This window comes from Vanellus vanellus, assembly GCF_965231255.1.
Source record: "Vanellus vanellus genome assembly, chromosome: 8".
Lineage (NCBI taxonomy): Eukaryota > Metazoa > Chordata > Aves > Charadriiformes > Charadriidae > Vanellus > Vanellus vanellus.
The window spans coordinates 17,882,278-17,896,710 of record NC_138913.1 but is presented as its reverse complement, the minus strand read 5'-3'; the positions used below and the strand labels follow the sequence as shown (position 1 = coordinate 17,896,710).

General features: G+C 37.3%; 1 protein-coding gene across 9 annotated transcripts in view; it reads left to right on the top strand.

Moving 5' to 3' along the window:
- The window catches only part of U2SURP (U2 snRNP associated SURP domain containing), a 47,383-nt gene extending 36,549 nt beyond the window's left edge, over window positions 1–10,834 (top strand). For 7 of the 9 annotated variants that reach the window (XM_082487463.1, XM_082487462.1, XM_082487461.1 and 4 more), the window contains 4 exons: window positions 5,342–5,452; window positions 7,891–8,009; window positions 8,849–9,025; window positions 10,313–10,834. In XM_082487463.1, coding sequence (XP_082343589.1) covers window positions 5,342–5,452; window positions 7,891–8,009; window positions 8,849–9,025; window positions 10,313–10,451 — 546 coding nt within the window. In that variant the 3' untranslated portion in view covers window positions 10,452–10,834. Of the gene's footprint in view, window positions 1–3,621; window positions 3,762–5,341; window positions 5,453–7,890; window positions 8,010–8,848; window positions 9,026–10,312 lie in introns of those variants that run through there. The other 2 variants (XM_082487464.1, XM_082487466.1) reach the window with 2 other exon arrangements.
- Window positions 10,835–14,433: the final 3,599 nt, after the last annotated feature.

The following is a 14,433-nucleotide window of genomic DNA, read 5'->3' as shown; positions in this document are numbered from 1 at the left end:
ATTTGTCCTCTTTAATAGCTGTCTTTACTCACCTTTGTGTTAGCCACATGAGACCTCAAAGTAGCATTTGATTGCTTAATCAGAGGTAGAATACTAATGGTCTTCAGTCTTCCTGTTCAGTCTTTCAGCTATGTACCACTGAGCTCCAGGAGATGCAGGGTTGGATTCTGTTATACCTTCCTGTGTCTGTGCTCTGTCAGTACCCGCCTGTCCACTGTGTAAACAGATCCACACCACTCAACACCCGCCCCCACCCCCCCCCAAAAAAAAGTGTCAGAGTATCATGGTGTTTGAGGTGCAATTTATTTTTCTACCAAGAGCTAAATAAGTTTTTCCTGCATGTCTCAAAGGAAAGCAAGTCACTCCTTGCTTTCTTGATGTGAGTTGCTGTACCAGAGAAGGTTAAAGTTCCTTTAGTGTAGTATTTAGTCTCCAACAGAGAATGAGTAGAGCACAAGATAAGAGTAAATTAAGCATAGTCTGCAAGAGCAGATTGTATCCAAGACCTGTTCTGGATTTCAGGGTCCTGCATACCTTTGTCAAGAAACTGAAATGCCATCCAGTTTCCATGATTTCTTTCTCTGGATTATGGTGCTTAGTATGCAGAATACTCACTTTTGTGTATTTGTTTGTCAGGCCATAGGAGCTATCTGAGGCTTGTAATCATCACTAGAACAATATATCCCTTTGGTCTTTACAATCTATGGAGGTTTTGGTACCTAGCTCATTTTAGGCCGCTGCAAAATGGCAAAAAGATATCCAATTAAGTATCTTACCCGTTGCGGCTTAATAATAACAGGTAGACAAATTGGTTGTTGCTTGTCCAATAATTTCACTATTTATAGCATTTCTTCCTTAGAAGATAACAACTATCTTAATTCAGCAGATTCTTGTCTATTTTAAACCTTTTAATCTACTTCTGTTTAACACAAAGACACAAGCAAGGAATTGCCTAGCTCCAAGATAGATGGCATTACATACATGAATGGGATTGAGCATGCCAGGGGTCTGTTACAGCTGAAGAGATATTTCATATGTGTATATCAGTATTGCTGCCATCTGTTGTTGATAATATTGTAGCTGCAGAAATTCCACCGCCCATAGACTCACTGGAAAATTCAGGCTTTCAAAGAAATGTTTTGCTCTGCTTCTGGCAAATTCTAGGACTTGTTGCAGCCATTGTTGGGGCGAGTCTGTTTTAAGGAAAAACAAAACACTTTGGTCTACTTGGATGCCTGTCCTGTCTGTAATCAGTCTAGCTTTGAGTACAATTATATATCAAGCAGAAATTCCTATCTTTCATCAAGCATCTGGTGATTAACTTCCTAGTTAATCCTAGTATGTAGTATGCAGCTAATTTACCTCAAATAATTTGTTTTTGAACCTGGCCACTTCAGTTCTGAGGGTGTGTAACTGTGGAATAACCTCTTGTGAAAAAGCCCCCGAAGACCACTGTGTATGAACTTGGACAGTATTGGCAGAAGATTGGAAAACCAAGAACAGTTTTGGAAAACAGATTCATTTTAAGCATGGGAGGCTGCCTGCAGCACACCTGTTTGTGTCAAAATGCAAAAAGCTACAGACAGGGCTTCGGTTTGTGTCAGTCTGTGGTTTCCCTGAACCATGGTAGCAAAGTGTTACCCGTTTCTGTAACTTGTGAGCTTACTGGTTAGTCTGTAATTGAGGCCTCAACTTCTAGAAAAGGCTGAATCTTTTAAACTCTCATCAAATGAGTTTGAGGAGAGAGGGGGAAGATCTCAAGATGAGAACTAGTAGACAAGAGGCAAGTTGTGGAACTGGTTATCTTGAATTTAGGAGAGCTACCTTCTCATTGTTAGTGAGAAACACAATCCCTGCGTTGGAGCATGTAGTGGAGATGGCTCACAGGAACTGTAGTGGTATTTGCACTTCTGCATTGCAATCTCTGAAAACCTCTAATCTCTCTGCTGTGGGAGACTGCTGTGTCTAAGAAATTAGTGTTACAAAGTTTTAGCACAGGGTTTTGAAAAATTTTACCCCTCCAGAGATAGTCTAGATAAAGTCAATGTATCTGCTACTAAGGATGAACAGGCTTAATAGTTTCTGTCTGGATAAGAATAGTTAAAGAATAACCAATTCAATGAGAATATAATAGTTCTTTCTAAATCCAAGTTTACAAAGCGGAATGCTTATAAAATTAATCAATTAGATGCTTAAGCCGATTTAAGCCTAAGTTTTAAGGATTTCTTTCTCCTGGGGGGGGTATCTATCTGGATATTTATGATAGGAATATCATGTGGCCAATATGCTATGAATAGTGAAATAGTGACGGGAGATAATCAAATGTATAAGTTTATATAGTAATTCTGAGTGGTAGAATTCTTTAGAGAATTCTTTTCTGGACTTTGGGACCTAAGTAATTCTTTTTCTTTTAAAGCATAGTTATGGTGGTGATGTTTTAGAGCAAGTAGCAAAAGCTGCTATACATGAAGGTGTAGGATGAGCTGATCTGATCTAACTGCTCACCTCAGCTGAAAGAAAATAACCTGATCCTACCTGTGAGCTCTGGCGCTTGCTCATTCTTCCCCTGAGCCAATACATCTCATTAATGCAGGGAAAAAATAATTGAAGGTGGAGGCCGGGCTTCTGCTGGATTAGTGAATTGATCTGGCTTATGGAAGGCTCAGCCAAGCACTGCAGCTGCTGCGGGGGTGGGGTGGAGGAGGAACCCTTTGCTTGGAGTGCAGGAGTGGAGAAGGAAGGTGGACAAGAATCATCTTTCTGTAGTGAGCTGTTGATATCATCTCAGCGTTTTGTAACACTTAGTCTCCTTTTCCAGGGGATGTACTAGAGCTGATTTCCTCTACCCACAGCATCTTTCTAAAAGGAGTCAGTTAACATGGGTTCAAGGGAGATACAGCAAGTATGTGGAAGAGATACCTGGATGATTGGTCTGTAAAAGGCCACAGCTCTCTTGAGAAACTGTACGATCCTAACATAGTTGTGTAGTTGGATTTGGGGAGGCGTTGAGTCAGTGTTTTTTGTATAGGCTTTTCCTATTTTTCCTCACTTTTTCTAGGCACCTGCTAATGACCACCTTCCCTCTCTGCCCACAGTTACTGGAAGAGTTACATACAAATAGTTCCTCTTTGCATTTTAAATTTCATACCCGCAGGGGGTTGTGGGACATGCCTGTAAGACAGGCTGATAGAAGGTCAGCATTTCTTTTCATCCAGATTATCTTATTAAATCAAGTAAAGCCTGTTGATCAGATTCCTAATTTTCCTTCATTTCAGGTTACTTTGGGCTATAGGCTTATGTTTGCTTGCTTTCAAAATATGGTTAAAAAGAGACAGTGTCACAGCTTTGTTGGCTAAAAATGCAGAGAAATCAAATCTTGTAAGGATGTTGTTTTTTGGGTTTGCTACCTTTTTTTTTTTTTCTTTAATTATCTGGGTGATTTAATTGGGAAAACAAAGTAGAAGTCTTATGGGCATGTTCATACCATGACAGCCCAAGGTGCTTTTTGGATCAGCTAAGCCTCCTCTGTACTCCTGTTCGGTACTGAATGTGCCAAGCAACTAATGGCCTTGGAGTTTACATGATGGTAGAGAATGCAATCTTGATTTCTCACCAGAACAGGTGGTAGAGAGTGATACTGAATACATGGTTCCAAGAGGTATTCCTGCTTTTGAAACTTCTACATCTGAAAAGGGGGAGAAGAGAAAATGCCTTTACGGAAGGTGAAGCGGTATGTGACAAACGACAAAGTCAGTTTTCCATTGGCTGCTGACCATGTAATTGGCTAAATTGTAAGCAAAAATGAAAAATGTTCAACCATAGGTAGAGCACACTCTGTAAATTAGGGAGGTGAGCAGAACATTTGTCAGAAAATTACTGTGGTGTAAGATAGGAATGCCTTACAATTCCCCCGTGCTACACCCCCCCTACTCCCCCCAACGAGTTGCTCCATCATGTTTGAGACTAAAATAAAAAATGTGTTGTTGGCATAAGCCGTGTAACTGAAGGGGATCCTGTTCAAAGTAGTGCTATCCTTGCTGGCTTTTATGTTTCTTAACGTATTTGTTCTTGTGATTAGTTTGTTTTTGTGATACCTTTCCTTTCTGCTCAGTCAGTAATTGGACGGGCTGATTAGAATATAAGGTGTCTTCATATCCAGTCTGGCCTGCTGCGTTTAAAAGGGAAGAAAAAACCTTTAGGGTTTGATTTTTATGCCTGCTTCATATTAGGGAATTGAGGACCTGGAGAATAAGAATCCTTTCAGATAATCAAAATGGACACAGTTGCAAAGTCTTTTCATGTGTGTGTTTTCAGTGTTGAAGAGTTAAATATTTCTAAAGAGAAAAATACTTTGTGTGTTCGCTAAAAATGAAACCTCAAGCACTGGAAAAATCTAGTCATATGTATGACTGTAGAGGTTGGTATTGAAACAGGAAATATAGGAGGGTCAGACCATAAACATTTGGAAGAGGGCTGACAAGTACAACGTAGACAAGTACAACGTAGCTTATTACCAAGCTCCTCCCCACTCCACCCACCCCCCTCATCCCCCAGAAAAGAGACACCTCCTCATCCAAAAAAAATGAAGGATTGTTTGTAAAAGGCCATGTCAGTAAGGATAAAGAATTGACAAATGTTAAGAGATGTGAGTGAAATATTATGATGTGAATCAACTTGGAGAAAGGTTTTAGTGTATCTAGCAAAAAAACCCAACAAACCACACATGGAGAAATTCTGACATTTGCTTAACTTTGTGACTCAGTTGGGGATATTATTGTAGTAAACTTAGTGTTACATTTAGCAGCACCAGTGAACTGAATTTTGTTGCTAAGCTTGATAGCATGAAAGATCATTATGTTAGTAAAAATTGCTCTTATGTCCTAATCATGGCAGTCATTTGATTTTAATATTAAGGGTTAAATGGAAAAAAGGCAGTTTCTGAAGGGAAACTTGGAGTAGACAAGAGAAGTTGAAACAATATATTAAGACACCTGCTGTAAACGATCTCATTTTGGAAGGAAAAAAAAAACAGATAATGATTTAAGAAGTATAAGGGTGCAGTGTTCTGATGATGGGAACAGAATTTAGTAGAATAACAGAAAAAAATCCCTTTATTTTTAGTTCTTAATATGTCTGTAAACAACTGCAGGTGCCTGCAAACGAGTATGTGGTTTTGCTGTTTTGATCCAGTTTAAATAAAGTTAGTGTCTTTTTGTGCACAAACTTGTATAGAGAGAATGAAGAACACAGATTGTAAATCATGGAAATTTCATTTTCAGCCACCTGCCTAACTGGATAATAATAAGTCCAATAACCTAATGGTCAGTATTATTTTTCACAGCTTAAGGTGATGAAGTTTCAGGATGAGTTAGAGTCTGGGAAAAGACCCAAGAAACCAGGCCAGAGTTTTCAGGAACAGGTTGAACACTATAGAGACAAGCTGCTCCAGAGGGTAAGAAATGTTCTTTATGTTTGGCTCTGATTCTGTGATAGGCTTTTATTGAGTTTATCGAATGTAAGGTGGCATTAAACATAACAACACTTGGTTCTCATTAAAATTCTACTGTAATGTCAAGTTGCATGTCTAAAATCCAAGTGCTTTCTGCAGAGTAGATATAATCTCTCTTTTTAATCAAAATAATGTAGTATTTCACACTGTACAGATGGGTATCATTAGAATGTATTGAAACCATAAAGGAGTCACTTCTGGATCTACTACATAAAGCAAACTTTTAGGTGTGGGAAAGGAAAGGGAGAGCTGTCAGTTGACGATGTTCATCAGAATTTTCATTTTGCTTTTTTGTAATCAATCCATTGTGCTAAAGGCTTCCAAAGGAAGAGAAAGAATAGTGTTAAACAGCATATGTGCTTCTGATTCTCCAGTGTCTAAGATTTCCTGGATAATTCCAGCTCTTACTGTCACCCAAAAGTGAATAATTCGGTCCCATTACCATTTTTAGTAGTCCTCTCTGGACTATGAAGTCAGAGTGGCTTTAAAACATAGCATCATATATGTGATGTCATGTGATCTCGAATCTTTAAAACGTAACACGTAACCTGTTTGGACAATGTGTTTAGTAAGAAAGAGTAAGTGGCGGTTGCTTCTCTAGTCTGGTTTCACAACCTGACAGATCAGTGATGAAATTAGGTACCCATGCAGTTTCCTGGAAGCTAAATACAAATAGGCAGTTTTCACCAGGTGTTTGTCACTTGCTCTTTGCATTATTTGTTACTCAATATCTGACTAATTCACTAAAGTAATTTTGCACAGTACCTTGAAAAAAAGAGACTTGCAAGAATTAAGAAAACTGGTTCCTGAGGGAGATTTACACATTTGGAGGTTGATGTTACCAGTTAAGACTTCAATTTTTATAAGTAACTTTCCTTCTAAATGTAGTTGTATCACAAAACTTCCCACTTCCTTAGTATTTTCTGTAATCGGAGAAAGAATTGACTTGTATGGTAAGCACAGAATGTTTAGGGAGACAGTAGCTTAAAAAACCAGCTTTGTCCTGATAACTGTTAGATGCCTTGTGTTGAATAAGTTCAACCAGATTGCAATATTTTAGATTTGTAATAATTACCTTGCTTTTCTGTTTACACTTTCAATGATGAAGGTAATAGTTAAATATTTTATGATAATGTTAACAGGTGTTCTTTAAAACAATAACAACTTCATTGTTAAGGGAATAACTATCTTTTGCTTTAATGCCATAATAAAGTTAGTTTGTATAATAATAATGCTGCAATACTGGATCTGATTGCGTTTCCCACGAACTTGGTGGTTGGTCATTGTTTTTTGTCTAATTTACTATAGAATAAGCTTTCCAAGAGTAAATTTCCTAGTAATACTGTATATTGTTAAAAGAATAGGAGCCTATAGCTATTTAAAATACTGTTTGTCAAGATGAAATAATTAGTTATGCTATCAAAAAAGCTAGGCGCATCTTAAGAGCCCATTGATTTTAGTGGAATGCAACAACAGTTTGTGGTAGTAGGTATAATGATAAGGGACACTTTAAAATTTTACTGCTAGTTCTTCCACGTAAAGAAAATGTGAGACTAGATTAGTATAGCTGTCCTAGTATTTCCTGCACTTGTATTGTTATCCCCCACCCCCCCCAGTTTCTTTCATTTAGCTAAATCACCTCTTCTTGGTCTTCTTTATTGGGTATGCAGGGAATATCTGTTTATTGCCATGGAAGGAATTTATGCCAGTACTGAAAGAAGCACATCTTTTGATCTGTGTTCAGACTCACTGATGGTTTAGGCTTATTTTTGTATGATTAATTTTCTAACTATTTGACAGACAAATGCGGTGTGCTCAGGGTGTATATTTTCTTTCAAAATGGTCCTGCTGGTATATAGAAATGGACCGTATTCGTGTTTTTTTTAACAGAGTAGATGTTATTGCAGAATCTTGTTTGTATTTTTGTTTTGTCCTTAAATGTCTTGTAATTAGTTATGAGATTATCTCAATTTTCAGTCTGGATTAATGAAAATGAGTGCATATGTTTTAAGTAGAAAGAGGTTCCTGGTATTATTTCTTGGTAATTTAGTTTAGAAAATCTATTACAGCTGTAATGTTTCCCTGAAATTTGTGAAATTGAAGACTGTTCACTTCCAATTAGATACTCAGACTGTCTCACATAGGGTGATATCTTTCATGTGTTTGTCACTGTGTGTGTTACAATAGATGTTTCTGCTGTGTACAGAGCAGTAGTAGAGATTTGGAGAACGGGTATGGTGTGACTGTTAGTTCCTTCGCAGATTACGTGCTGTGTTCCTTCAGTACTCAGTGCTTTCATGCTGTTTGTGATTAGCTTGATTGTCTTTACTTAATAATTAGTGACACCTCATCTGAAATCATGAATGCTTCTAATAATTTAGGAAAAAGAAAAAGAATTGGAAAGAGAACGGGACAGAGACAAAAAGGACAAGGAAAAAAACGAATCCAGGTCCAAGGATAAGAAGGAAAAGGAGGAATGTACACCAACAAGAAAAGAGAGGTAGGGCTTTCCTTGGAGTAAAGTGAATGGGAGGAAAAACCTCACAGTATCTTTGTATACAGTGGCAGCCTTGAAATTACATTGTATCATGCATCTTATTTTTAAAAGGAAAACACAAATCCACCCAAACAAATAAAAAACCTATAAAAACAACAACCACCCCTCCATACTTTGGATATTTAAACATGTTTCAAAATTTTAAAGGAATTGTCATCTTTATCCTCCCCCAAGTGACGTACCCTTTTGAATAGAATCCCCTTTTGGCTCATTTTGGATCTGAGGAAACATGGTAAAATAATGACCACTTGAAAACAGGGTATATTTAGCTTTCTTTTAGCAGCAAATTGACTGCAGTCAGAAAACTGTACTGAAGTCATACCATGAATTATTTGTGGTGGTTTAAATGTTATTCATCTCATAGTGAAAAATTCTTCAAAACAGCTAATTTTACAGTTGTTGATTGTACACCTGGATCTTCTAATACTTGTATAGCCAAACTCTTCTGTGGTATTAAGTGTAGATATAGTAAAATGCCTTGCTTTTCAGGAAACTGTGACAAGAGTGTTTTTATACTGCAATAAACAAAGATGAGTCATGGGTCTTAATATTTTTCAACCAGAGAAAGTCTGGTGCGCATGTTGAACTTGGTTGTTTGTTTTGTTTTTTTTTTTTAAAGTAACAGAAAGCCTACTACCTTTTAATTACTTAAAAGGATATAATGTTACTTTGGCAAAAGAAAACATCTATAGAAAGGAATCCATTTTCTTAATATACGTTTTCACTTCTCTGTGAGTCTCTGCGTGTGTATGTACATAACTATATTTGCTTTCTTTACAAAGGAAAAGACGACACAGTGCTTCACCTAGCCCATCTCGCAGCAGTGGCAGTAGACGAGCAAAATCTCCCTCGCCAAAATCGGAACGCTCAGAACGCTCTGAACGTTCCCACAAAGAGAGTTCACGTTCTCGTTCATCACATAAAGATTCTCCCAGAGATGTCAGTAAAAAAGCCAAAAGGTAAGCTGTCTCTGTTTCAGGTTGTAGGAAAGTTAAGTACATAGGTGTGTTTTGGTTGGATTTTTTTTTTTGTTTGAGGGGTTTTTTAGCAGGGCATATTTGATACATGAGTATTTTCTCTCATAACGGACTATACTGCATGTTCCTGGTTAATATCTTTGGACACTTGATGTCTGAAATGTATACAGCCTCCTGTCTTGATAGCTAAAAGACTGTTCACTTCTATGTTCTTGTTTACCTGTTTACTGATAATTTTGAGAAATAGTGCTTTAAACCAAAGCACCCTGCTGCTTTATTAGCTTTTTATTTTCAAAGGACAAATATTCTGTAGCTTGTAGAACATCCTGAATTATAGTGAGCACACAGTCTTTCACTGATGATTTGCTTACATAAAGCTCATCTCCTATGGTTTGCTTTTTTGATGAAAAAAAATCTAGAATAGATGCTGCTTATGGGTTTTTGTTTCCGAAGTAGGTATCGCCTAATCTCCAGACTGACACAAATATTTGTCTCTAGTTAATGTTAGGCTTGGGGTGAGATTTTATTATTGTATTGATGCTTTTGTAGTTCAGAACTGAAACGTTCAGCTTCTACTTCTTTTAGAGGTGTAGAATATCTTATTGATACAAGATTTCTCAAACATGCTGAGGAAAATTCCTTTGCTGTTGAGAAAATCGTAGTATATATTCACAGTAATCAGATTCTTGTGCTCTAAGTTAGGAATTCAAATAGAAATAGAAAAGTATTTGAGATTTTTTTTTTTAAAGTTAATATGATGGCCATTCAATCGAGATTATATCAGATTAATGTATTTGGTGTGGGTTAGATGACAGTAAGTTTATTCAGTGTACTTTTTCTGTGGGGTTACATCACGAGCTGAACGTGTTTGATGAGAATCTAAAGTATCTCAGCATAACACAATTCAACGTAATTTTTCATTCCTGTTCTCTTCTATATGGATATAGGCTTCTATTAATACAAGAGCCAAGGTGGTTGAGGCCTATGTGGAAAGTTGTGAGTTCCTTATGTTGGTTTAAGAAGGACACGAGTTGGGTTATTTTTCTTGAGGATTCTAAGCACTGAAGCTAAGCCGAAAATATATTAAAAACCTTACAATGCAAAAATTGCCTTTTTCTTAAAAGCAAGATACTGTTCTGTTACTTCCGCTTACTAGAGAAAAATATTTTCTACCTTGTGTAGCTCAATAAACGAATGCCAAATAGTTGTACAAAATGTTGCTATTATCAATTAGTATTTGACCTAAAACTTTATTTTTTTTTTTTGCAGGTCGCCATCTGGCTCCAGGACACCCAAAAGATCAAGAAGATCACGATCCAGATCCCCTAAAAAGTCAGGGAAAAAATCCAGGTCTCAGTCCCGTTCTCCTCACAGATCTCACAAGAAGTCAAAGAAAAGCAAACACTGACAATGTTAATATTTTTTTATGATGCTGTCACTTACTGGAAATGCGGTTTTGTTTTTGTGCCTGAACAGTCTGTTAAAAAACAAAAAAGCATTCCTGATTTTTTTTTTTTTTTTTTTTTGTGAATGCACGTGTATACTCATGAGTATCGGCATCTGTAGACCTGTCATTGTTTTATATTGTACAAAATATCTTCATTGTGACTATTTCCCAAATGAAACATTTTTGTGTTTAGAAGTTTCATCAGAAATGTGTGTAACTGATCTGCTGGCAGTAGTGATATTTTGTTTTAGAATGTTGTGACATAGCAGAAATAACTCAAATGTTCCCCCTTTTTGTAGCTTTGACAATTTGAATTAGATTTCAAATAAAATCTGAACAGAAAATTAAGATGTTGTTTTCTTGCCCCACTGGCGATACAGATCTCTAAAGGAATTCATAGTTTGTTTGGAAGTACTGTGTATTTCGGACATACTATGGTGCTTAGATCTTTCAGTATAGTGGTAGCTCTGTTCCTGTTGTCACTAGTTTGACTCTCCAGCTAAAAGCACCTTTTCAATCCAGTGGACGGGTTTTCTTTCCTGCTGTGGTATTTTACTGTAAGAACAGTTGAACAGTCTGGTACCTACCTGATAAGCTTTACAAGTCAATCTTTGCTTCGTATTTCTCCATTTTAATTGCAGGGAATATTTGTGACACCAGAGTAATGCTTTTGTTTATTTTTAAAAAAGGGCCTCTACAGAGATGCATCATATGTATGTGTATGTATATCGTATATATATGATGTATCGATAACAAGCCATATTTATGGCATGCATGGGGAACAATAAAAGGACAGCAAGCCTGAGGCTCTATGACTCCTTCCTTAAGTATAGGTACAGTAATTGCAACCTACAGTACACTATTGTTTTTTAAAACTGATTTTTATTCCAAAAGGACAGCTTTTACATTGTTTTATTGAATTTATTCCTCTGTTGTGGAAATTCTTCAAAATGGGGAATTTTTCTTTATTACGTATTTTATTTATTAATATTTTAGAAGCAAGAGGCTGTTTAACTTTTTTTTAACGTTAGGCTTTTTCCTTCTGCAAACCTGTTCTGTGTGTTAGGCATTGATGTGACTTTAAATCGCTTCACCTTGGTCTCTTATCATGCAGCCTTTTTGTGGGTGGGAGGGATGAGAAACGGGGGGGATTCAATGTTTATACTTGGAGGTGTGGGGAGATTGTAATAAAAACATAACATTAAAAGGGATCTGGCCTCCTGTGAACTGTTTCTAAAAGCAAAAGCTGTACTTAGTTACAGGCACAGAGTGCTGGATGGTGGCCTGCTATTATGCTTGTGTATCTACAGGTTTTACATTGTTAGAATTGTGTAAATGTGGCAGGGAAAATCTTATGTTGTACATGTATATAGCCTAAGAGGCAACACTTTCAGAAGCCAGATCTCAAATGTCTTTTGCAAAATGTGCACATTTAATTTAAAAAAAAAAATTAATCTATTTTCTCCATTTTTTTGCTGATGGGAAACTTTGTTATAAGATTATAGAAATTGTTGCAAATGTGAGAATTAAGTGGAGAATTTTCTTTGATGATGATGAACTGAGAGATGATCTGGAATACTGAAAATATGGAGAATGCATGTATACTGTAAAGACTTTCTTAGAATAAGTATTGAATAGATGCATTAATAATGACAAAAGAATACACCTTATATCTGTTTACATTACATTATAAAGAATCTGTTTTAGAAAAATGCAGAGTTTATTTTCTATATTTTTCTTTCTCCCTGTAACATAAGGTGTTTCAGATGTACAGCTTTTGGTAGCTATACTATTAGAAACTAAGTTATTTTTTTCTTAAATGCTGTGTATTCACACCTGGCACAGATTAGATGAGGTTTTCTAGAGCAAAAGGTTGGCCAGGGAAAATCCTAACTTTATGAATCCTAACTTTGCAATACGAAGAAGATCACTTCAGATCTGATTAACTTCTTTAAAACTATTACTTTTATCCTGTAGCTGTTTATAAATGGAGGAGTGATAAACAGCAATGTTCTAGTGAAGTGGAACTAAAGATAGTTTGCCACAGGAATATTACATCTGCAGAATCAATTGTGTATTTCATTTAATAGCTAAAAATCCTCAGGGTAGAAAACCACTTAGCATTATAGGTTAGCCATACTTTTCAATAATTAATTTTGACTTTAGCTAGAGAGCTGAAGGAGCACACCCATTAGACTATTTTGTAACGGCTTTATAATGCAATGCCTTTTTTCAGTAGCTTTATTCTCTAAATACTGTTCTCATACCTATTGTTCTTTGGTTCATATCCTGGGCTTTAGAAAAGCTGTTTTTTACCTAATAGTCTTTTAAGAGCAGTTAAGAATTCGTAAACTTAACTGGATGCCTGTCTTTTCCCCGTTGAAAAGAACATCTTTTGATCCTACTTACTCTTTTAATTTTCTTCCCTCCTTTTATAAACAGTTTTCTTTAGAGTTTTGCTTTTCTGCAAAGGGTGGGTGCACAGCATCTGGGAACAAATATTTTGTAAAAGATGCAAATTAATATTGAAGACTGAAAATTAGGCTGCCTGTGAAATTTATTTTTCCTTAGGTCATGTTGCAGTGACGAGGTGTAGTCGTAGTGTACCATTACTGTCCGACTTGTCTCTCTGCAGCTTTTTGGTGTGAAAAATCACCTGGTTGATGTAGGATAGGAGTAATTTGAATATTAATCCTGGGACTGAAAAAGTAGCATTGAGATGAATCCTTGTGGAAAAAAAGAGCTCTGACCTGAGGAGGTGTGGTCCAGTGTTTCCAAATGGGTTTTGTGATGAGCCCATATTCTCCTCTGAACACCCCGTGTCAGTGAGCATCCCACCCTTCGCTTCAGGATGGGGAGGAGGCAGAGGTGGACAAGGGGCTTCTCTGTCCTCTCCTGCCCTGCCTTATGGATGAGATCTGAGGTTAAATGTTCATGCTTTAGTGTTTAGTTTTATCCAAAGCAGAGAAACTGGGTGTAGCTTGCTACAGCCGAGTCCAGATGCAGCTGAGTGACCCCCCTGCAGCCGAAATAGCAGCTGGTGAGGCCCATCGTGGTGTGGGATCACATCAGAAATGGAAAGTACGTGGTATATTCCCAGGTAGGTACTAGAGATTGTTGTGCTGGTACATTTTGGTGTAACCTACCCAGTGCTCTGGAGGACATTCAGGTATTTACGCGAAGGCCTTCTAGGTTGTTCTCTGGTTTTTCTGAACCAGTCCTGACCTCCGTGGGTGTCTCTGTGAGAACTGGACTCTCCCGCTCTGAGTACGCATGCCCTGTCTCAGTGGAGAAAAGCTACTTGTTGGCATAGTCTCCCTTCTGACAATTAAAATCTTTCCTTATCAGTTTTACAGAAGCGTTTATATTTGAACTGCCTTTTTTAAACTCTGTGACTTCCTTTGACTTCTGTGTGCACCAGCTGCACGTACCTTGTGTGATGCTAATTGAGGAAAAGTTGGTTTCTGAAAGTTGATGTCAGGTTATTACTTGGGCACTGTGCATGTGTTCTCCCCCTGCTTCCCCCTTGGAGGTTTTGAAGTGTAAGAATAAACCACCGATGAACAATTATGTTTTCCAAAGCATGTATTCAGATCTGCAGCTATCGCTGAAGTGAGTTGATGTGTCCCAGTGACACCCAATGTACTCCTGCGTTCTGCATCTACAAATCACCTTCTGCACTAGCACAACAGCTCCACCGAAGCACACGTGAACCCTTTGAAGTTGCTGGATTATTGTGTTCATTGTGTCCTTCTGCATGCAAAACTGCTTCCGTGCGTTTTCAATTATGAACTTATGATTATTGCCACCATTTGGGCAGCCTTCAAACTTGTGCTGGTTTTATTTAATAAATTTCTGAGGCAGATTCTATAGCTGAAACTGTGTAAACATTGTATCAGACTTCCAATGGGGCATGAGCACTGCCTGATATATCTAAGTTATG